Source organism: Sorex fumeus, unplaced genomic scaffold, assembly GCF_029834395.1.
Source record: "Sorex fumeus unplaced genomic scaffold, SorFum_2.1 ptg000007l, whole genome shotgun sequence".
NCBI classification, from domain to species: Eukaryota; Metazoa; Chordata; class Mammalia; order Eulipotyphla; family Soricidae; genus Sorex; species Sorex fumeus.
Genome location: NW_026606064.1, coordinates 63,153,286 through 63,176,600, shown reverse-complemented (window position 1 = coordinate 63,176,600; position 23,315 = coordinate 63,153,286). Strand labels below are relative to the sequence as shown.

The 23,315-nt window shown below is 48.4% G+C and overlaps 1 protein-coding gene across 11 annotated transcripts in view; it reads left to right on the top strand.

Annotated features, from left to right (window-relative positions):
* KIAA1217 (KIAA1217 ortholog) overlaps positions 1 to 23,315 on the top strand; it is a 750,771-nt gene that overhangs the window by 698,149 nt on the left and 29,307 nt on the right. For 8 of the 11 annotated variants that reach the window (XM_056132179.1, XM_056132185.1, XM_056132165.1 and 5 more), the window contains 3 exons: positions 9,850 to 9,954; positions 10,445 to 10,494; positions 19,766 to 19,917. In XM_056132179.1, the coding sequence (XP_055988154.1) occupies positions 9,850 to 9,954; positions 10,445 to 10,494; positions 19,766 to 19,917 (307 nt within the window). The remainder of the gene's footprint in view (positions 1 to 9,849; positions 9,955 to 10,444; positions 10,495 to 19,765; positions 19,918 to 23,315) is intronic. The other 3 variants (XM_056132171.1, XM_056132215.1, XM_056132231.1) reach the window with 1 other exon arrangement.

Here is a 23,315-nt window from a genome sequence, read left to right as displayed (position 1 = left end):
AAGAAATTGCCTTTGTTTACCTCTAGACTCTTGCCCATTTTCTCCATTCCCTTCTGGGTCACTTCTCTCCATGGGTCATTTGTCAAATGCTTAGCATCCAGCTGGAACATGCTGGTGCTGGTCATTCTCTCCCTGAACTTGAGGAAAATGTGGTTGTCTGGTAAAAGGAGCCCCTGCCCCCCTGCCTTTCTTCTCCCCCACCCCTGCCCCCGGCCTTTCTCCACACCACTTCAAGGGAAGGGATGTGGGAAGAACTAGCAGGGATAAGACAGGCATCCTTTCTTCTTTCCTCTCCTCCTGGGATAGCAGACAAGTCAGCGAAGATCAGGAAAGGCCCAGCCACAGAGGAGGCCAGAAGCAAGAGGAAACAGCCAGGATGGTGGTGAGGGAGTGGATTCAGGGTGAGGAGCAGGAAGGCTGAAAGGAGCAGAAAAGGCTAATGGAGGAGATGAAGGGAGGATGAGTGTGGGGGAGTGGCTGGTCTATGGGAAGGAGGACCTGGAGGTGAGCAGGGGTGGCTCATTGTGTGTGGGGTTGAAGCTTCCGATATGGACAGTACCTGTGAGAACTGATGGACAGAACTCATATGAAGCAGTCTGAGGCGTCATGATGCCAAATTTGAAAGCTCTGTGTGTGCTGATGCCGAGGCTGTGAGCGGATATGGGGTGTGGTGCCAGAGATGCCAACTTCCGGTGCTGCGGCCATTACAGCATGGTGGTGTCTTAGGTGCTGCAAAAGACCCAGGGACAGGGCTGGAGCTATAGTACGTGGGTAGGGCATTTGCCTTGTACACAGCCCACCCGGGTTCAATTCCCAGCATCCCATATGGTCCCTCAAGCACTGCCAAGAGTAGTTCCTGAATGCAGAGCCAGGAGTAACCCTTGTGCATCGCTGGGAGTGACACCAAAAAAAAGAAAAGAAAAGAAAAGAAAAGAAAAGAAAAGAAAAGAAAAGAAAAGAAGACCCAGGGACTAATGCAGAGGGTAGCAGCGGGACAGAGGGGAGACTGAAGGGACAGGGGAGAATGGAGAGCATGCCCAACTGGCCTCCCAGAGCCCCTACTACCCCTGTTCGTGATAAATGGCAGCAGTTAGAAATGATGTGCCCTCATAAACATCATTCCCTGTGCACCCCATCTTCACCTAAGGACTGAGAATATGAAATAAAGTGCATCCTGTGATCATTGTTCCAGGGAGCATATACTGGGTTTGGGGGAGGGGGGTAACATTAATGCACATGACACCATCACAGCCACCACCAACTCCATCCCTGTCACCTCCTAAGTCTCGAGGCTTCAAAGGGGAGTTAAATTCCTGGGAATTAGGGGAAGAATGTCTTTAATTATACAGTTCTTTCTCTAATAGGTTAATGTTGGGTAGAAATAGAAAATTCAGCCTCAGAGTTATAGTTGAAGCTTTACCACAAATTCAGATCATTGGAATTCCAGAGTTCTGTTGAACTCGTTTGAAAGCTGTGTCTTTAATTACTCTGGAATTTCCCCTCTTCCTACCAGATAAAGGAGGGCTTGAACAAACAAGAGTAGAACCCTGCTTATTAAACCTGCTCGCCATTCAAGGCTAGAAAACGCCAGAGGCACAACCAATACTAAAGGACTCCAGTTCACTGGGATTGCAAAAAGAAGGAGAGGGAGAGGGAGGTGGTGGGGAGAGAGAGAAAGGGAGATGGGGCAGGGGAGGAGAGAGGAGAGAAAGCCTTGCCCAAGAATGAGGCGACTTAGTTGACATTCATAGTTGGGTCTTCAGCCCCTGCAGCACTTTCCACAGACACAGAGCTCAGGAATGTTTGTGGATGGTATTGATCTCCTTTTGACAGGGAATCAGCAGGTGCAAGAAGGAAACCCCAGAACATCAAAAGTACCTGTGCACTGATGCTCAAGGATGGTGTCAGAATTCTAGGTCACCCTAGACCCGGACTTTCTCCTGCCAATAGTTTTGCCAGTAGCTGTTTGGGAAGATGGGGTAATTCTATCAGCTAGGTCAGCAACTCCCTTTGTCCTTCAGTATATTTCCAAACACAGTCCTAGGAATTCATTATAAGGGGGATTTCCATCTATGTTATAGCATTGACTTCTTTTATTTGCCTGGGGTTGGCGGGGAGGGGTGCTGTGAGGGTTGGGCACAGGGAGGATCCCAGCAAGCTGAGGCCTTCTAAGCCAGTGCTTCAATGTAAGGGCCCAAGGATATGATGCTTCTTGAAGTCTATGGTGCTGGAGATGGCCTCTGGGGCACCCCAGAGATGTTAGGGGACTTCCAGAGACATGCCTACTGGTGCTCAGGGCCCTGCAGGGGTGCCTCTGGAAATGCTTGGGGACCTGTGGTGCTGGGAATAGAACCTGGGTCAGCCACATGCAGGACAAGCAGAGGCCTGCACTGTCTCTCTGGCCAGATGATGTCTTTTAATGGCCATTAATTGACCTTTCTATACAATAATAATAAAGACTTCACTCGGGTTTAATGAGGCCTCCAGAAACAATGACATCCCTTCAAGATGTTGGAGGTGAAAATTTGAATTTAAAAATTTGTGCAAAGATGGGAGTTAATGGCTGAGAGTACTCCCCCACATTCAGTTTCTCCTCCTTCCCTGAGCCCCCAAAACAGGTCTCACCACATGCAATCTTGGTTTTGCTTCATCTTTTCTTTTTTTGCAGGAATTCCCATTGCAAAAACAGGAATTTAAATACCATCATCAGCACTTTTCTGGGCTTGACTTGGGTTTTTTTTATTAATAATATACTTGGGCCTAAAAAGATTCACAGAAGCCAGGCTGACTTAGGCACTAAATGACTAGTTACCCATACATACCAATCACATGAATGTGGCTTATGGAATGATAGTCGTTTGTGAAATCACTTTTAAACCATCTTTTCACCAGTAATTATACCAGTCCCATAATACCTTAAACCAAGCAATATTGGCAAGAGTCATCTTCTACATTGTTAATATTCAGATGATTATCATACAAAATTGCCAGTGCTGTTAAATGACAGGGTTGTACATAATTTCTCTCCTTCCACTGCATTTCTCTGTTTTTCCCTTTCACATTCAAACCTGCCTCAGACATGTCATCGTGGGAGAAAGTGGCTTCAGTTTCCAGTTGCTGTAATTCAGTTAAACCATAAAATTGTTTCCAGATTACCGAGCATGAGATGGAAAGACAATCTTATTTGTGATTTTATAAATCAGATAATCTCCCTCAAATGAGTTCTGAAACCAGATACACTAATAGACATTCGGTAGGAGGGAGAAGTGTTCACCGTAGGGTGAGTCTAGACCCTTCTCTTTCTATAAAGCATTTTTTGGTGGAGATGGTGGAACCCACGTGAGCAGCTGGTATCAGATGCCCCTGTGGTGCACAGGCCCTGCTGTGTCCCAGTCAGGAGGGTGAACCCCCTAGATGATCTGGGATTCTGAATTCTCCAGGCTCTGATGCATCATAGTTTCCTGGAAGTGCCCACTGATAACATAACCATGGGGAGATTGACTCCATAGGAAAATGGAGGCCAGGCTGGACAGACAGTACAGTGGAGAGGGAATTTTCCTTGCACTTGGCCAACCCAGTTTCTATCCCCAGCATCCCATATGGTCCCCTAAGCACTGCCAGGAGTGATTCCTGAATGCAGTCAGGAGTAACCCCCAAGCCATTGCCAGGCGTGACCCAAAACCAAAACAGGAAAAGGAAGACCTATTTTGCTTTTCTCCATTTTGTTTTGGGGTTCTTGGGATATGATCCAAAAAGTGAGTTGCTGGGCCAAATGAAAGATGCATTTCTAGCTTTTTTTAAAAAAGGAATGTCCATATTGTTCTCCAGGAAGCCTGGACAGTGAGAAACATACCACTGAGAAAGCAGAGGATAAGAGAGGGAGGGGAAAACTATGACGATAAAAATAATTTTGTTCAAGTATGAGATTAATACCCAAGAATAGCTGAGATCAGCACCAGGAGGATTACTCCATAACTTAGAGGCCAGCCGGGTATCCTAGAGGAAAGGGCTATTCAGATAGAGAAGGGAGCACCAAATAAAGGATGTTTGGAGGATCCTCCCAGGAGGGAAGATGCATGTCGAAAGTAGACTATGGACTGAACATGTTTGCCACTCAATGCCTCTTTTGCAGACCACAACACCCAAAAGGAGAGAGAGAACACAGGGGATTGCCCTGCCACAGAGACGGGGGGATGGGGGGATGGGGGTGGGAGGGATATTATCCATGGTGGTGGAAAATGGGCACTGGTGGAGGGATGGGTATCTGATCATTGTATAATTGAAACCAAAGCACAAAAAATTGTAAATCTACAACTTTAAAAAAATAAAATAAAATAAAGGGGAAAAAAAAAGATAAAAAAAAAAATTTTGTTCAACTGGGAGGAGGAAGTGGTGCTGGAAGGTGGTAAAGCATTAGGTGTGGAACCCTATCAGCAACAGTGCTGTAAACCACACTGCAAAAACTCTTAAAAGAAACAGATGCCCCTGGGAGAGGCAGACTTTTGGGTGGGAGAACTGGTGAATGAAAGTGGACCCGGATGAAGGGATCAGACTTCAGACTTTATATACAAGAAACCCAGTCATGAATAACTTTGTTCCATGGCAACTAATTTTTTTAATGTTTTTAAATGAAATTCTCTAGGGCCAAAGAGATAATAAAAGGTTTAAGATGCTGATTGCTTGTTCATTGCAGCACTCTTTACAATAGCCAGAATCTGGAAAAAACCTGAGTGCCCAAGAACAGATGACTGGTTAAAGAAACTTTGGTACATTTACACAATGGAGTACTATGTAGCTGTTAGAAAAGATGAAGTTATGAAATTTACATACAAGTGGTACTACATGGAAAGTATCATGTTAAGCGAAATGAGTCAGAAAGAGCGGGATAGACACAGAAAGATTGCATTCATCTGGGGAACATAAAGCAACAAAAAGGGAGAGTAACACCCAGGAATGGCTGAGATTAGTACCAGGAATTTTGCTCCATGAATGGAAGGCCAGCCACAGGCTCTAGGTGAAAAGGAAGCTCAGATGGAGAAGAGAGTACCAAATGAAGGGTGTTGTCAGGGTCCTCCCAGGGTGGGAGAAGCATGCTAAAAGTAGTCGATAGACCAAACATGATTGCCACTCAAAGCCTCTCTTGCAAAACACAGTACCCAAAAGAAGAGAGAGAGAACAAGGGGGAATACCCTGCCACAGAGGCAGGATGGGACGGGGGGCGGGGGGATGAGGGTGGGGGGGGGATGCTGGGACCCATGGGGATGGATGAGGGGCACTGGTGGAGGGATGGGCACTTGATCATTGTATAACTGAAACCCAAGCACAAAATTTGTAAGCCTATAACTGTACCTCATGGTTTTTCACTAATAAAAAAAGAAAAAAAGAAAAAAAAAGAAAAGATGAAGTTATGAAATTTACATACAAGTGGTACAATATGGAAAGTATCATGCTAAGCGAAATGAGTCAGAAAGAGAGGGATAGACATAGAAAGATTGCATTCATCTGGGGAATATAAAGTAACAAAATATGAGATTAATACCCAAGAATAGCTGAGATCAGCACCAGGAGCATTACTCCATAACTTAGAGGCCAGCCGGGTATCCTAGAGGAAAGGGCAGTTCAGATAGAGAAGGGAACACCAAATAAAGGGTGTTTGGAGGATCCTCCCAGGAGGGAAGATGCATGTCGAAAGTAGACTATGGACTGAACATGTTTGCCACTCAATGCCTCTTTTGCAGACCACAACACCCAAAAGGAGAGAGAGAACACAGGGGATTGCCCTGCCACAGAGGCGGGGGGGGGGGGGGGGGGGGGGATGGGGGTTGGGGGGGGGATTTTATCCATGGTGGTGGAAAAAGGGCACTGGTGGAGGGATGGGTATCTGCTCATTGTACAATCGAAACTCAAGCACAAAAAATTGTAAATCTACAACTGTACCTCATGGTGTTTCACTAATAATAAAAAAAAAAAAAGAAACAAACAAAAAAAAAAGGTTTAAGATGCTGGCATGCCTGTGACTGACTCAAATTCTAATCTCTGCACTGGACATGGTTCCCAGGATAGCCAAGGGTCACTCCTGAGCACAGATCCAGCCCCTGATCACCACTGGGTGTGGTACAAACCCCAGCCAACCCCCCCCCCATAGAAAAGGTTTAAAATTGGAAACAGAGAGAGAGCATCGAGGCTGCATTGCATGCAACCAACTCAGGCTCCCCCCAGCACCACATATGACCCCCAGAGCACCAGAAGAAATCCTTGAGTGCCACTGCATACAGCTGACCCGGGTTTGATTCCCAGCATCCCTGCATATGATCCCCTGAGCACCGTCAGGAGTAATTCCTGAGTGCAGAGCCAGGAGTAACCCCTGGGCATCACGGGTGTGACCCAAAAAGGAAAAAAAAAAGCCTCCATGGACTTGGAGACTTGAGTCAGATATGGGGCTTTTGCTCAAAGCCCCCGAAATCTCATTTAGGCCATTCAACACATTCTGTGAGGAGTCAGGAGAGTAGGGGAGCCTCTCTCTCTGCACCCGAAAGGCATTGCCTGGGGGAACCTCCAAGAAGCCAGGTGCCCACAGACCTGGTCTCCAGAAATGGCCTGAGCTGGAACATTCTGTGGTCCCAACAGCCACAATGCATCCTGGGCCTGATCTGGCTTCCTTCCGACTCTTATTTTAGTTTTTTCTTTTTGGGTCACACCTGGCGATGCACGGGGGTTACTCCTGGCTTTGCTCTCAGGAATTACTTCTGGTGGTACTCAGGGGACCATATGGGATGCTGGGAATCGAACCCGCATCGGCTGCATGCAAGGCAAACACCCTACCCGCTGTGCTATCACTCCAGCCCCTTCCTTCCGACTCTTGCTTTCTGCCCAGTAATGCTACAGGCAAGCAATGAGAGAGGGATTCATAAGGCAAGGCTGGATCAGGGCCGTGCCAGAACTTGGCTGCTGTTTCTCTCCCCTCAGATTCTCATTGATTCAGTCTGGGGAGACAGCACAGTGGTCAGGGCGTTTGTCTTGCACACAGCCCAGCCAGATTCATTCCCCAGCAGCTCACATAAGTCCCCTGAGCACCACCAGTAGTGAACCTGAGCACAGCCAGGTGTGGCCCTGAAACCAAAAATAAATAGAGATTCTCATTGATTTCCCTCCCACTCTAGACCTCAGCTTCCCTTTTCCTATTATCAGTGGTTGCTGTTTATTTAGGGCATCGGATGCTTTTCTACCCCACACGCTAGCGTTTCCAAACCCATTCATCTGCTTTCCAGCCAAAGCTCACTTGACCGTGAAAATCTCACGGCACTTACAGGAATTTAAAAAATTAAAAAAAAAAAAAGGAACTCCTTTGCAGTTTCCTGGTATAAAATAAGAACAGTAACCGTGTGCCCTCCCTCTGATGCATCTCCTCTGTTGGGTAATGAGTTCGCCTGCCAGCATTACTGTCAGGGAACTTCTCTTCAGGATCGCCAGGTCCCCAGAAGTGAGGGTGGGCAACATTCATCTCCCAGGAGTTAGAATCCTTGAAGGCAGACCATTCCCATTTCAGCCAGCATACCTCCCCACTCCCGAGATGTCTCTGTTACCTTCATTTCAATAAGCTGGGGTTTTCTAGTGGGTGTTTACTTATCTCCTTCCTTTGTGGAGTTGCCTGCGTTTGCTCTTCAGCACATGCAACCGTATCACCCACAGGGTGGCACAGAGCCGCAGCACCCAGCACCATGCCTGAGAATCACCTAGAAGATCGCTTCCTAGAGATGCGTTTGCTCTGTCGGGTTTGAGATTGCTTTCTGCTCCATTTGAACAAAGATTAGAAAAATAGAAGAGATTTGACATGTTGAACTTGTAGTACTTGAACTTCGTGGAAGTTCTCAGAATGTTTTCAAGGACAGTATTTTGGGGGGAATTGTCCATGAATAGCTTTCTCTCGTGTTTCTGGACTATTCTCAGGGCTTACTGTGGGGGTTACTTGGGAGCCCATGTGGTATCAGAGATAAGAACCTAGATCAGACTGCTAAAGAAAATGCCTGGAATTTGTAAATCAGGGGTTGAAACTGTGGAACAAAATAACAAAGAGAAAATATTCAACTGAAGAAATGCGTGGGATCTGAAGCTTGAAGCTGTGTCATGAGGTGCAGTATTCTGTATGGCTCTCAGGGTTATATACCAAAGGCAGAATGGAAAGTCAGAATTGCACATGGGGACAGAGAGATCCGTGAGAGGGTTGAGCAAATTCTTTGAATGCCGGAGATCCAGACTCCATCTCAGATACCACACGGGCTCCCAACTGCCCCCACAGTATCCCTGAGAAAAGCCCAGAAACACATGAGAAAAAGCTACGCGTGAACATATCCCCTGAAAAATTGCCCTTGAAAACATTGTGAGAAGTTCCATGAAGTTCAAGTACTTTTTTCAACACGTCCAAATCACTTGTATTTTTTGTGTGAGGGAACAGACCACACCGCCACGATCTTCCCCCCTGAGGACTCAGCCCAGGCATCGGATTGTGTGTAGAAGCCAGCGGGCATGAAGATGCTGCTTGTAGCTCAGGAATCACCATTGTCCCTACAAGAGGGCCATGGGATAAGCCCTACAGTGAACACGGGATTCACTTCTCTGCCCTGTGGGGGTCACACTAGGACATCTATTAATGTGGCATCCTGTCAGCGAGGTGCCCACACTACTCTTCCTGTCCTCCACTCTCCTGCTTGGTGTTTGTGGCAGGGCTTCCTGAGCGGTGCCCAGGGACGCCATGACTCCCTCCTGGTGAGCTCAGTGTGAGGGTCTGAGGATGCAGGGCTGCTCAGGCCCTGTGGTGCCATCCCAGCAGTGTGAGGGTGGTGCTGGAGGGACCAACGATGCTGGGGGTCGACCCTGGGCCACCCATATGCAGGACAAGCCCATTAACTCCTGTGCTATGTCTCCAGACATCTGTCATTTTAAACTACAAGTGAGTGTGACTGAACTCACTTGCAGTCACAAATATGACATGCTTTGTCAGGAGGGTCATTGGGCTATGATGTCATTTTAGTCATGTGTTGGAAATAACTGTCTCAGCTCCCAGAATTTGAGCCTGTTTCAGAAGCCCTAGAAGTGGGAACTGAATGTGGCAGGATTCCCGAGCAGGGCTGAGTGTGGCTCAGAGAGCCACAGTGTGTCCTTCCATTGGACATAATTCCATATACTCTTAGTATCCTGTGATGCCCAATGGGTATCCACTGGGATACTCGCTTTTTTTGCCTCATCCTCCAAAAACCTCTAGATTAAGTTCCCTCTGACATTACATGGCACCTCCTCTGCCTCTGATATCAGTTGTCCATCATATGTTGGTCCCAAATTGACAGATGACCCTGGCATTCAAAACAAGTCACACACACACACACACACACACACACACACACACACACACACACACACCTGCATCATTTTACAACAAAACCAGGCCGCCTCTCCCCAGCCAAGAAGGTTAGGTCCCCTCTGAGCTGCAGGCCAGCCTTGTACAGTGCTGGAGCCAGAGATAAAACAGTAAAACCTGGGCAGAAAGGCCCCAAGGCCCAGGAAATGCCAACGGAATCTTTTGCAAGGCAGCGTTCTCAGTTTCCCTGAGAGCAGAAGCCTTTGCTGACTGGTGCAGTGGCTTTTCCCGGAGACCCCTGGGGTAACATTAAAATCTGCCCATCCAGTTTTGAGCCCAGCAAGGATTTTCAGGCGCTTCAGATTCTGTGGGCCAGGTGGGTTGAACTTTGGCAGCCAGTGATGTGGTACCTTTTATAGCCCTCAGGTGATCGCTCACCTCGAAAAACCAGTCTCAGAGTCAATATAGCTTTAACAAACAATTCTCTTGTTTTACAGAGAGAGGATGCAAGCCATGGAGAGACAGATTGCCAGTTTAACTGGCCTGGTTCAGTCTGCACTTTTTAAAGGGCCCATTACAAGTAGTAGCAAAGATTCATCTAGGTAAAAAGAAGCAAAGAAACCAATTTTAAAAATCCAGTCAGTATGTTTCCTGTTAATCATTAAGATCATTCATTCAAATCCGTTCTCTTGTATCATTTCAAACTGGAAATATTCACCTCTATGAATCATGGTTTGTTGGGGGTGTTTGTTTGTTTGTTTGTTTTCCTTCTGGCAATTCTTGGTTGAAGGTAACACTTTGGCCCAAGAAGAGGGAATGTGTTTCTCAGTGCATGGAGCTTCATGGAACACCGTGCAGTGTCTGCATCCCCATCCATCGCCATCTGAGCATCCCGCGTGCTCCCAAGCCGCATTCCATCTGCAGTGGCAGAACCCATGGAAGCCTTTCCCGTCCCAGCCACTAGCAGCGCGGTTGCTGCCGCCCCCACCACCGCCACATTGCTTCATTCCATCCTCAGCTGCTGCTAATTACTTAGAACGGTGAATGGCCTTTTGGAAACTGTTTTGCTGACTCTCTTTTTCTTTGATTCAGTGAGAAAATGATGAAAACCGCAGCCAGTAAGCACCACACAGAGAGTGCAGGTAAGTGTTTGGAGCCTGCCAGCTTGGCTTGTTTCACAAATGCTTGGCCTCTCCCTGACTCCCTCCTGGTGTGATTCCTGAGGCTTCTCCAGCAATCTCAACACTCCCATTCATCATGGATTCTCTCCCTCGTCCATGCTGTGGCCATTTGTCCCACAAGGGCCTGGTACTGGGCAAGGCTGGTGGTTAGCTCAGACCTCCCCGAATCCTGCAGGGGAAATGCCAATGTAGGGCGGCAAGGAAATTAGATTTTCCTAGTAGAAAGGAAAAGTACAGGATGCATGGTTAGCCAACAGGTCTCACCCAAACCAAAGACATTTCCCTGAGGAAGTAATTTAAACAGAGGCCAGAGGAGGAATTGCATATAGTGAAGGGAGAGGAAGGGGAAGAGCCAACAAGAATAGGGACAAGCCTGTGTAGATGGTGGGAGAATGAATCTGGGTATTACACAAAGTGCAAAGAGAAGACATTGAAAGTCTCTGTCCCGGGCAGGATCTCGGCCCGACAGCAGCGTGGACATAGACAGGAAGAGATGAAAGAGTGAGTCCACGCCATTAAGTCCAAATGGATTTGGGGCTTGACCAGGCCTGCTTTGAAGTGTCAGCTCTCCCCACACCCCCCCTTGAGTCCCTCAAGGGGCCCCAGTTGTCTTCCTAGTGGGGGGTGACTAACATCCTGATTTGTTTGATGTCTTGCTTACCCTGCAGAGTAGGTACTCTGATCCAAAGCAGGCCCCTTTCAAAACTAGAGATTCTGGGACCCGAGCAGTAGTACAGTGTATAGGGCACTTGCCTGGCATCTGGTCGACCTGGATTCACTCCTTGGTACCCTCAGCACCCCCAGGAGTGATCCCTGTACACAGAGCTAGGAGTAAGCCCTGAGCACCACCAGGTGTGACCTAAAAATCAAAGCCAAAGGTACAAGGTTTTTTTTGTTGGGCTACTGAGTTGTACCAGAAGCATGTGGCAAGTTGGGGGAAGCCCAGAGTTTGGAGAGACCACTGAAAACTGTGCAGCCTGGGAGGGTGGGTTTCCACTGAAACCCTCTGACAGCTTGTGCCCACTCTTCATTGGGTTTGTCAGTTTACTTAACCATCAATCATAACCTTCGCTAGAGTCAGCTAATTATCTTGTGGAAATTGCTAGACTTGTCTCAGAAGCAATTTTGCCAGTTCAGACCAGAGATATAAAATGGTGGGGAAGGTATTGCCTTGCTTGTGGCTGACCCCAATTTAAATCCCTGTTCCGTAAGCATTGCCAGGAGTGATTCCTGAGCACAGAGCCAGGATGAAACCCTAAGCACCACTGGGTGTGGCCCCAAAACAACAAGAAGAAAGTTGCCAGTTTATTTAGGGGACATTTAGATCCAATCAAAACTTAAGTGGCGGGGAGGGCAGAGGAGCCTACTGAACTAGAAAAAACAGGATGGAATGAAGAGGAACAGAGCTGAGGATGAGGGCCATGGTGAGAAGTTGGTCCAAAGGCACTGACTTTGAGCTAGAAGAGAAATAGGTGCTGGGCCCTATTGGCCATCACGGCAACTAAATACTTGAATGATACTCAACCAGATGCTTGAGGGGTTCCAAGAGAATCTTAGATGTTCTCACAGCACGGCAGAGAGAAGCTGGGAATTAAGTGGCTTGAAGGATGCACAAGCCAATAAGCTTTTGTGCTGTGGCTAGCACGTTGCAGTGTCTGTGTGTTAAAGCTAGACACAGCCTCCCTGAAACTTAAGCAGTCGTGACCAGTAAAGTTGACTGAAATAAAGGAACCTACTGAACACCCCAGCTTGGTTCCTCTGGATCCTGTCCTGGAAATGATACATTTTCAACAGTGTTGCTGTAACAGTATATGCTGTTTCTGTGTTCTCCTTCCATTTTTGATTCTTTAGTTTTGGAGCCACACTCAGCTGTGCTCAGGTCCCACTCCTGGCTCTGTCTTCAGGGATCACTCAGGTGGTGCTCGGGGAACTGTGTATGGTGGTGAGGGTCAAAGCGGGGTCACGGTGTGTAAGGCAAGTGCCTTACTTCCTGTGTCATCTCCTCGGTACCTATGTTCTCCTTTTATTTCTTTTCCATTTGTGGTAAAACACTGGTGATGATAATGACTTAATCACTTAATCACTTAACTTCCCGTTAGTCGTCGATTTGCTCGAGCGGGCGCCAGTAACGTCTCCATTTGTCCCTGTCCCGTGCTAGTGTAGCCCAATGGCATCTCTTCGCTCCGGGAACATGGAGGGCCTCAAACCGATCGTTCATGATCTTGACAAAGAAGTCTGACCATCTGGTAGGTGGGCGGCCACGCGGTCTCTTGACATCCCGTGGAATCCAATCAGTAACAGCTCTAGTCCAACGGTCGTCTTTAAATCTCATTACGTGACCAGCCCATCTGATTTTCGACACCTTGGCAAATGAGACAGCGTCCCTGATCCTTGATCGTCGACGGATGTCAGAACTCCGGATTCGTTCTCTCATTTGAGTGAAACGTGATATTCCAAGCATAGCTCTTTCTATTCCTCTTTGGGAGACCTGAATGGCGTTCTCATCTTATTTGCGTAGGGCCCAGGTCTCTGAGGCATATGTTAATGCAGGAAGAACAGTGGAATCAAAGAGATGTGCCCGGAGCCGGAGGTTCTTCGTCCTCTTAGCTATTTCTTCGACGTTCTTGAAGGCGTTCCAAGCCGCTCTCTTCCTCCTGCGCAGCTCGGGTGCCAGGTCATTTGTCATGTTGACCTCTCGACCTAGGTACACATAGCTGTTGCATTCGGAGATGGTCGTTCCATTGAGAGTGAATGGGGCGTCAGGAACAAGGCTGTTTCTCATAAACATTGTCTTTGTAAGATTCAGCTGTAGTCCTACCTTTCCACACTCACGGTCAAAGTCGGCCAGCATTTGTGCCGCTTGGCTGATGTTTGGTGTTATTAAAACAATGTCATCAGCAAAGCGGAGGTGGTGTAGTTGCCGACCATCTATCTTCACTCCCATTCCTTCCCATTCCAGTCGTCGCATGATGTTCTCGAGGGTGGCACTGAAGAGTTTCGGTGAAATGGTATCACCCTGCCGCACCCCTCTCTTGACATCAACGATCACTTCTTTGTAGAATGGTGAGATCCTGGTAGTGAATCCGCAATACAGCTCACGGAGGATCCTGATGTATTGGGCTTGAATGCCCTGATTGGCTAGGGCTTCAATGACCGCTTCCGTCTCAACAGAATCAAAGGCCTTCTTTAAATCAATGAACGTTAAGCAGAGCGGCATCTTGAACTCCCGAGAAACCTCAATGAGCTTGGTTATCGTGTGGATATGGTCGATGGTGCTGAATCCTTTGCGGAACCCTGCTTGCTCACATGGTTGTCCTTCATAGTGTTCTGCCAATCCTATTCAGGATGACTCGAGTGAACAACTTGTAGATGACAGACAATAGGCAGATCGGGCGATAGTTGCCAATGTCATGGATGTCTCCCTTCTTGAACAGTAGTACGGTCCTGCTGGTTTTCCATTGAGACGGAACCTTGCATTCAGACAGGTAGCGAGTGAAGAGCCGAGCCAGTGTATTGATGAGTACTGACGGCAGGTTCTTCAGGTGTTCAGGTCTGACCTTGTCTGGGCCGGGTGCTGTTTGCTTCTTTACTGACGAAATGGCGTGTCGGATTTCGGAAGGGAGAACGTTGGGAACGACATACCCATCCTGTGGAATTTGGTATGTCAGCAAGTGGACATGGCTATCGAAGAGATTTGAGTACAAGTCATGGATAATCTTCTCCATTGCCGTTCTGGAGGATGTGATGGATCCATCAGGACGTCGGAGGGCAGTCATCTTGGTCTTATAGTTGGTGAAAGACAGGCGGGCTTTACGAATACTTTTCCCGGCTTCTGCCGCATCTACCAGTACTTCTGCTCTTCTCTCTTTGAGGTCTTCCTTGATCGCATCTCTGCACTGCTTTGCAAGCTCAGATGTTAGCTTGCGGTTGCCTGAGGCATGCGCCAAACCACGAATTAGCTCAAGAGTTTTCGAAGATAGGCGACTTTTTGTGGCTATCTCTCTCTTGGCGTTCCTCGCACATTCATGGAGGTGCTGAACCAGTCGATCATATTCCTCGTCAATGTTGTCAACAATGGCATCTTCCCATGTTGCCGCAATAGTACCAAAGAGTTCCCAGTTGGTGGTCATTCTGGGAGTTCTCTTTTTGAACTTTGCAGCCCTTTCTCCCCGCTCTGTGAAGTAGAATTTTACACGAAGGAGACGGTGGTCCGATCCCGTTCGAAATTTTGGGACAACAGCGACATCAGTCAGGCAAAATCGTCGATTGAATATGATGTGGTCTATTTCGTTGTGGAATCGTCCACCGGGAGACTCCCATGTCCATCGTTTAGATTCTGCCTTCTGGAACTGTGAGTTACCATGAATGGTCTTGGTCGATATGATGAACTCAGACACTACTTCCACTACCCAGCCGTCGCCACACTCCAGGACGCTTTCCGGACCCGCGCGGCAGCTCCGGCCGAGACCCATGCACAACTGAAGACCCACAGAACAAGATAAGCGGAACTCTCTGAGACCTCAGACTCCAGGCTCGGCGGACCCAGGGACAGAGCTTCTCTGCTTGCTCCCACCACCACAGGTGACAAAGGGATTCTAATCAGGAGCCCCACCCTACCCTGCCCTGTCTGCTTCCATCAACCACCCAGGGATCGAATTGTGCACAGGAGACCCACCCTACCCAGATAAATACCCCACTGGCAGACTTCCACTCTCGACACTACTTCCACTACCCAGCCGTCGCCACACTCCAGGATGCTTTCCGGACCCGCGCGGCCGCTTGCGGCTGCGCGACACATCATAAGACACTAAATACCCATCTTCTGGAATTGTCGTACCATATTTGATAGGGTTCAAATATGGTAACACCTACAAGGGTGATTAGAGGTCACCCCAAAAGCCTCTATACCTCTCGGAAAGACTGGCAAGCTACCGAGAGTATTCCGCCCGCACGGAAGAGCCTGGCAAGCTATCCGCTGTATATTCGATATGCCAAAACCAGTAACTACAACTGGTCTCATTCACCTGACCCTGAAGGCTTCACCGACATGGCAGCACTGAGAAGGATGAGAAAGGAGAGGCCGACAAAATCTCAAGGCCGACCTAGGCTGCCACAACGAAGGAAGACAAAAATGATCGTCTGTACTTTCAATGCACGTACGCTAGCATCAGATGCATCCATCGAGGACCTGATGGTACAAGCGCGAATGATCAAGTACGACATCATTGGTCTGACCGAGACAAGAAGGCACAAATCTCACCATGCCGTTTTCGACACTGGAGAAGAATTGTTCCTCGGAACATGCGATAAAAGAGGTGTCGGAGGCGTCGGTGTCCTTGTCAACACAAACTTGGCCAAGAGCATTGATTCATTCGAATGCCTAACAACCCGAATCGGACGTTTACATTTGAATAGATGTGGCTCACTGCCTGCAGTTTCTATCTTCCTTGTCTATGCACCAACATCTCATTATGATGAAAGAGAAATTGAGAAGTTCTACATGGAGCTAGAGAAGTTCTATAAAGAAGACCACACCTTCTACAAGATCATTGTGGGTGATTTTAATGCCAAGATAGGACCGAGAAGATCAGCTGAAGAACTTCACATCGGGACCCATGGCCTAGAATGGAACGAACAGGGTGAGAGACTGTCTGAGTTCATCATGTCGGTGATGATAATATCAGCAATAATGGCAGTCCCAGGAACTGTGAGCATTTCTGCTGCACCAGGCACTGTGGACTTTTGTTTTTGCCTTTGAGGCCACACCCAGAGGTGCTCAGTGCTTATTCCTGACTCTGCACTCCAGGATCACTCCTGGCACCCTCGGGGAGCTCTGTGGAGTACCACAGGTCGAACCCAGATCTCGCCAGTGCAAGCAAGAGCCCTGCCCTCAATACTGTCTCTCCAGCCCCTGTACCAGGCCTGTTGGATGCAAGAACTCAGGAACTGATACAGGCTCATAAAACAGCTGCCATAATTTCCATTTTCCAAATGAAACTGAGCACAAGGACGTATGTGACACATGAGCAAATGGCATTACTCGCAGCCCCTCTTTGTAATTTATCTCCTTTTGTGTTTACAGTCCATCATCCCTTTCAAGCTTTGTGGGTGGTTGCATCTCTTTGTTTTAAACCTTTAAGTGAATTTGACATGGGGTGGGGGAGGAAGTGAGGAAGGAGTAAGTATCATTTCCTTGGGATGTCATTTTCCTAAGTGGCGTGGATCATTCCAAAGGGACCGGCCATCCAGGAGCTCTGGGCTCCTGTTGGTAGATTCCAGAAACGTCGAGCCAATTTGCCACCAACAAAGCAGTCTCAGGTCTGCGCCCACCCATTGCCCCCCAGAGTCTTTGGCGGGTTTGGTCTTTGTTGTTTTAATGTATTGGGGCAAGATGTGGTCCCGGGGCTGTCGTTGCCATAGCAACCTTGTGAGTTTGCAAAATAGACAAATCCTCCAGAATTCTAGGAAGTAAGCTGCAAGGCGAGAACTCTGAGCCCCGTCCAGTAGACAAATAGAGTCGAGGAGCTTGTTTGGCAAAGGGAAAATGAAAAAGGGCAACACCCAACTTCCTGCTGCTTTCAGACCGTTTCATTCACTGTGGCTAAAACAGAGGGTACTGTCCATGTATTCTGTCCTGTAACGCACACATAACCCTCATACGAAGGTGTCAGCCACAAGCCTAGTCACACTTACCTGACCGTCCCAAAGCTGATGTTCTTTTGTAGCAGGGTGCATTCATATTATAAAATTGTCATTTAATAATAATATGTTAAGATATAGATTGGACGAGAGAGATGGTGCAGGGATTGAGGCTGACTGATGATGCTGACCCTGGTTTGAACCACATTTGTTCCCTTGAGCATCAGCAGGAGCGATCCCTGAACACAGAGCCAGGAGTAAGCACTGAGTACCACCAGGTATGGTCTCTAAACCAAACAGACAAATAGATATACTTGGTTGAGGTCAGTTGTGAGTGAATTTGTTTATTTTCACCAGAGAAGTACCTTGATCGTATCATTCGTACAAAGGATGTTGGATGAAAAGAGAGAAAGACAAAGAGTGTGTCTTTGAGTGAGTGTGTGTGTCTATGAGTGTGTGTATAAGTGGTTGTGAGTGTGTGAGTGTGTGCACGCAGTGAACTCAGGATACTTGTCATGGAGCTTGCTATGTTAATTCTGACCAATGACCTTTTCCCAAGTGCCTTCACATTGGAGAATATTGTTTTGAATAATTACGGTGTGGCAACTCTTGTCCCTCTGCGGGGACAGGAGTGGTCCATCAGGGGTGAGGCGAGGTGCTTCAGCCAGAATTTGATCCAAGCTGTGACTAGTGATGATGAAAGTGGCTGCTTCTAATAATAACTTCAGAATCATCTCGCTCTGTTTGGTACCTTTGTAAATTTTTGTTTGGTTTGGTGGCCACACCCTGCAGTGCTCCAAGGCTGTTCCCAGTATGGTGCTTGGGGTTGCTTTAGTGGTGCTCAGAGGACCACGCAGTGGGGGAGAACCTGGGTCTCCTGCTTGCAAAACATGTGCTCAGTGCTCTAAGCTGCCTTCCCTGCCCCTGGGCAGATTCTTAAAGTGCGTTTTCATTCATTCCCTGAGTTCTACAAGTGCAACTGTGAGAGCTTGAGCTCTAAGAGAAACTGGTGTGCTGTGGGGCTCTGAAGCTGAGCATGTAAGAGGACAATTGTCGGGCACTCCCTCAATCTAGCATGCCACCTGGAGCCCACGGCAGCTTATCTGCCATGGCTTAGCAGGGCTGTGTGTGCTGGGGAAAGAAAGGTTCCCTTGGGTGCTAACCCAGGATGGAAAGAGGCCACATCCCAGGTATGCAATGCAGCTGTAGGGCCCCGTCCTCCAAGGCCAGCGTGGCCCATGGTTGAAAACATCCCATGGTGCTGTTTCTTGTGAGAAAGATCTGAACGGCTAGCCCGTGTGTGTGTGTGTGTGTGTGTGTGTGTGTGTGTGTGTAACAAAGAGAGGGAGACAGACAGGGAAGAGAGGAGGTAGTAGAAAGAGAAAATGGGAAAGGAGGGGGGGTGGAGAGAGAGAGAGGCATTTACTCAGGAGAGTGGAACCATCAAACTGCTTTATCTTAACAGTGAAATGGGGACCAGAGAAATAAATAGTACAGGGACTTAAGGCACTTGCCTCAAGCACAATCAGGAGTGATCCCTGATCACAGAGCCCCCAGCAGCACCCCAGGGGTAAGCCCTGAGCACCACTGGGTGTGTCCCATCAACCCCCCAAAACTGTGAAATAGCATCTTCTTTTTATCCTTTTGATTCTTCCGTCTTGCTGGTCCTGTTAGTGCTACTTGGGATCCTTTCTGAGTCATTTTAAAGCAAATTTGGCCCAAATACACCCATTCCAAATGGACTTAGGAAATATACAAAGATTACTGAAGTGAAAGTTGAGCAAAAGTTTATGGCAGCTAGAAAACTTTGCAGAAGAAGTTTCTGCTGCCTTCCCAGGATTGCTCTCCCAAAGAATATTTGCATCTGACCTTTTCGCTAATGTGCAGAAAGCCCTCTTCCTTTGGTTTGGAGACACGACATTCAGGGGTAGACCAGTTCTCATCTGCTTCTCCTCGGAGATTCCCCTGAACCTCTGCCTAGAATTGAATGCATGTTCTTGGGGTCTGTCTGCCTGTGAGAAAGTCATGGAATTGCCTTGTGTTAGCTCCAAAATTTTTTTTTTAATTTTTATTTTGGGGAGGTAAAGGGGACGACGCCGGTCAATGCTCAGGGGTTATTCTTAGCTCTGCACTCAGGAATCATTAGCAGTACTTGGGGGACCATATGGGATGCCGGGCACCCCACCCTGCTGTGCTCTCTCCAGCCTCAGTCCCAGAATTTTAAAAAAATTTTTTATTAATGAATCACCATGAGGTACAGTTACAGACTTACAAACTTTTCGTGCTTGCATTTCGGTCATACAATGATCGAGTACCCATCCCTCCACCAGTGCCCATTTTCTACTACCAATGGTCCCATCATCCCTCCCACCACTCCAGTCCCAGAATTTTTAACCCTATATTTGTATTATAAAATTTGAGCTAGGCACTTTACAGGTCTTCAGATAGAAAAAGTACCAAAAGCTCTGGAGAGCATTATTTTGTTTTAATTCAGAATTCCTGGAGAAGGAAACGAGTTGCTTAGAGAGACCAAGACTGTGTGTCGGGGGACTCGCCACAGAGGACTCAGAATTTCTGCTGCTCTCTCTCATAGGAACGCCCTCGGTTTCTGCAGGGAAGATGCTGGGTGCCCCGGAGTCCTCAGGGGCCCCCAGCAGCACCCCAGCCCTGCACGCCAGCCTGCTCCACATGCGCCGCAGCGTGGCCGAGCTTCGACTCCAGCTCCAGCAGATGCGACAGCTCCAGGTACAGTCCTTAGCCTGCAGGGGGGGATTGGGGGGGGGGGGGGTGTTCGTAATGCTCAGCAGCAGCTCCTCCTGGGTGATGCTTCAGAGACCAGGTGGTGCCTGAGCTCCAACCTGGACCTCTTGCCTGCAGAGTGGTAGCCACTGCATATTTCCAGTTGCAAGCTGCATCTTCAGATTGTCTGTGCTCTTAGGTGGTGGGGGGAGGGGTGTAGCATAAAACCTCCCGCATCTGTCCTTATCAAGACAAGCTAAAAGGAGGAAGCCCCATGGAGCATTTTCACAGCCAGTTCAGACTTCCCTCCCTGCTCCCAGCCACAGTGCTTGCTCCTTTCCAGTGAAAGGGCAAAAAAGTAGAGCAGACTGGGATGCCCTTAGAAATCCAAGGTGAGACTCAAGGAGCGATTCCTCAGGAAAGGGGCCGTGCTGGAGGACTGGTGGAGAGAACCATCTGCATTTGCTTTGGGCCGTGTGCTCTGGCCTCTCCAGTAGCAGAATGGGCATGAGGCAGTGTGGCTCACTGCTTTCTGCTCACCCCAGCCATTCTCACCAGCTTAGAGAGGTGCCTCATCTGAGCATTGCTACTGGGCAAACCCTCCCAAGGGCCAGTGGTGTGTCCCCCATGTATGTCCCCTGAAGAGCTGGCGAGCTTCAAACTGGGAAGGAAAGGGCTTCAGATCGCATGGAGGACTTGAGCCCCCTATGTCTTCCCTCCCTTGGTTAATGCGCAGGAGAAAATGTCCCTTTGTGACCTCACTACCAGGAAGATAGACACATTAGACACCTGCAACCAGTGGGCCCACTGGCTCTGCTTCGTGCTTGGGTCCTGGCAGGCAGCTGTCTCTTAGGCCTTATCTCACTGACCCAAGGAGGTCATTTCAATCCTTTCCTGTGTCCTGTCATCTGCAAAGTGTCCTCCCCCACTCCTCCACTCCCATCCTTTTGCATTTTCTTCAATTCACTTAAACTCACTCTAAAGTCACTTGGCAGTAAGCTGAAAAGCAGAGTGGACAAAGTCAGAGATCCACACGGTGTCCAGGCAGGGACTGAAGCAAAGTGGAGGAGGGAGGGGCACCCCACCCCCTCTCACCGACCGTACCCCCTACCCCCACGAGCTCTGATTCTGATTAAATTAGAAGGCAACCCGAAAGGATTGGTTTTAGATCATTAGCTGCTAGTTAGCTGCATTTTGAAATGCTGGCTAGAGCAATAGTACACCGGAGAGGGTGTTAGTCTTGCATGCGGCCAACCTGGGTTCAATTTATGGCATCCCATATGGTCCCCCTAGCACCAGCAGGAATAAATACCTGAGTGCAGAGCCAGGAGTAACTGCTGAGCATTACCGGGTATGGCCCCAAAATGCCAAAAGTAAAATAAAATGCTGGCTCGTAACTCAAGACCAAATATTTAGTGCTTTTCAGGCCAACAGCTACACCTGCAAACAGGAAGGTGCCCCGCCCCGTGCCCTTCCTCCCTGCCCCGCCCCCCTTTCATGGAGGGTACACCCTTCTCTTGCTGTGGCCCTTCTTAGCGCCACCTGCTGGCCACTTGGAAATCGTGTGACCCTCCTTGAATCCTGGCAAGAAAAATAACCTTTCCATATAGACAGTTTGTAGGCAAGTGTTTCTGCTGTCAGCAGGGCTTGAGTGTGGAGGCAGGTGTGAAGCTGCTTTAGGATCTGCACCCGGCATTTGCTAGGTGGTGGCAGATTAGATCCCAAGACATGGGTGCTGCATCAGATTGTTTCTTCCCCAGAGACCCCTATGCCCAGGATCTGGGGTTTTTCCTTTGGGCGGAATGTGCATTCCTTATTGCTCCGTGAAGAACAGAGAAGCTCTGATTTGTGCAGTCTTGTTTTCTTTTGGGGCCATACCCAGCAGTGCTCAGGGGTTTCTCCTTACTGTGAAATCACTCCCGTGGTGGACAGGGGACTGTTTGGGATGCCGGGGATCGAACCTGGGTTGGCCGCATGCAACCCAAGCACCATCTCTGCCCACTATCCTATTACCCCTGGTTTGTGTGATTTTTTTTCTACTTTTTGGGTCATACCCGGTGATGCTCAGGGGTTACTCCTGGCTTATGCACTCAGGAATTCCTCCTGGCGGTGCTCGGGAGACCATATGGGATACTGGGAATTGAACCTGGGTCAGCCACATGCAAGGCAAACACCCTACCCACTGTGCTATCCCTCCAGCCCCCAGTTGTGTGATCTTAAGGAGAGAAGGGAAGGACAATCCAGCGTTTCCTAACTGGCTCCCCTCATCTCCACCTCTGTCTTTGCATTGCCCATGGCACTGGCCAACTCACTTGCCTCCCTCCAGCCTCCATCTCCCCAGTCAGGGAAGTCGGTAGAAAACAACTGTTTGGAATAATTAAGCGATCTTGGCCCCAGTCCTCCTCCTGCGTCTGCGTTATACACCAAAGTGCAATGCAGCCCCCAAAGTGATTATGAGTCCAATAATGGGGCTATCATTAGCGATACATGCAACTGTGTGGAATTGTCTCAAAAGAACGAAAATTGAATTAGAAATTCAAATGTTCTTTGAACTGTGCTATAAAATAGTGAAACTTGAATGAAATCTTTTTGTGCTTGGCAGCCAGCTCCAGTAATTGGATAATTAAATCATTGGAAAAATCCTAGACTGTAAAGCATATCCTATTTGAGCATTTCATGTTCAGATTTGATGAATTATTTGCAGGAGCAGAAATTTGATGCAGATGCAGTAGGGTGGGCAGGTTGAAATAGGGAAGAAAAAGCCAAAGAAGATGATTCAGAAAACCATTCAAACTCATTCCTGGGAGTCAGGGTGATAGTGAAGCAGGTAGGGTATTTGCCTTGAAGTGGCCAACCTGGGTTTGTTCCCTGGCACCCCCTAGAGTGCCCTGAGCATAGAGCCAGGAGTAAGCCTTGAGTACTGCCTGGTGTGGCCTGGGGGATGGGGGAAAGAAGGGACAATGAATTCATTCCAGGCCCTCCCAATTTCATAGGAATGATCCATCTAAGAGACTAGTTCTTTAGCAGGGCTACCTGTAAGATCCCCATAAAGCTACGGGGCTGGAGTACAGCAGGTAGGGCGTTTGCCTTGCATGCGGCCAACCCGGGTTCGATTCCCAGCATCCCATATGGTCCCCTGAGCACCACCAGGAGTAACTCCTGAGTGCAGAGCCAGGAGTAACCCCTGTGTATTGCCAGGTGTGTCCCAAAAAGCAAAAAAAAAAATAATAATAATCTTGTGCCCCCAAATGGCCCTTCAGAAGATGCTGTGGCTTAAGAGTGTCTGCCTTGGGGCTGAAGCGATAGCACAGCAGGGAGGGCATTTGCCTTGCACAAGGCCGACCCAGGTTCGATTCTCAGCAACCCATATCCCCTGAGCATCGCTGGGTGTGACCCCCCCCCCA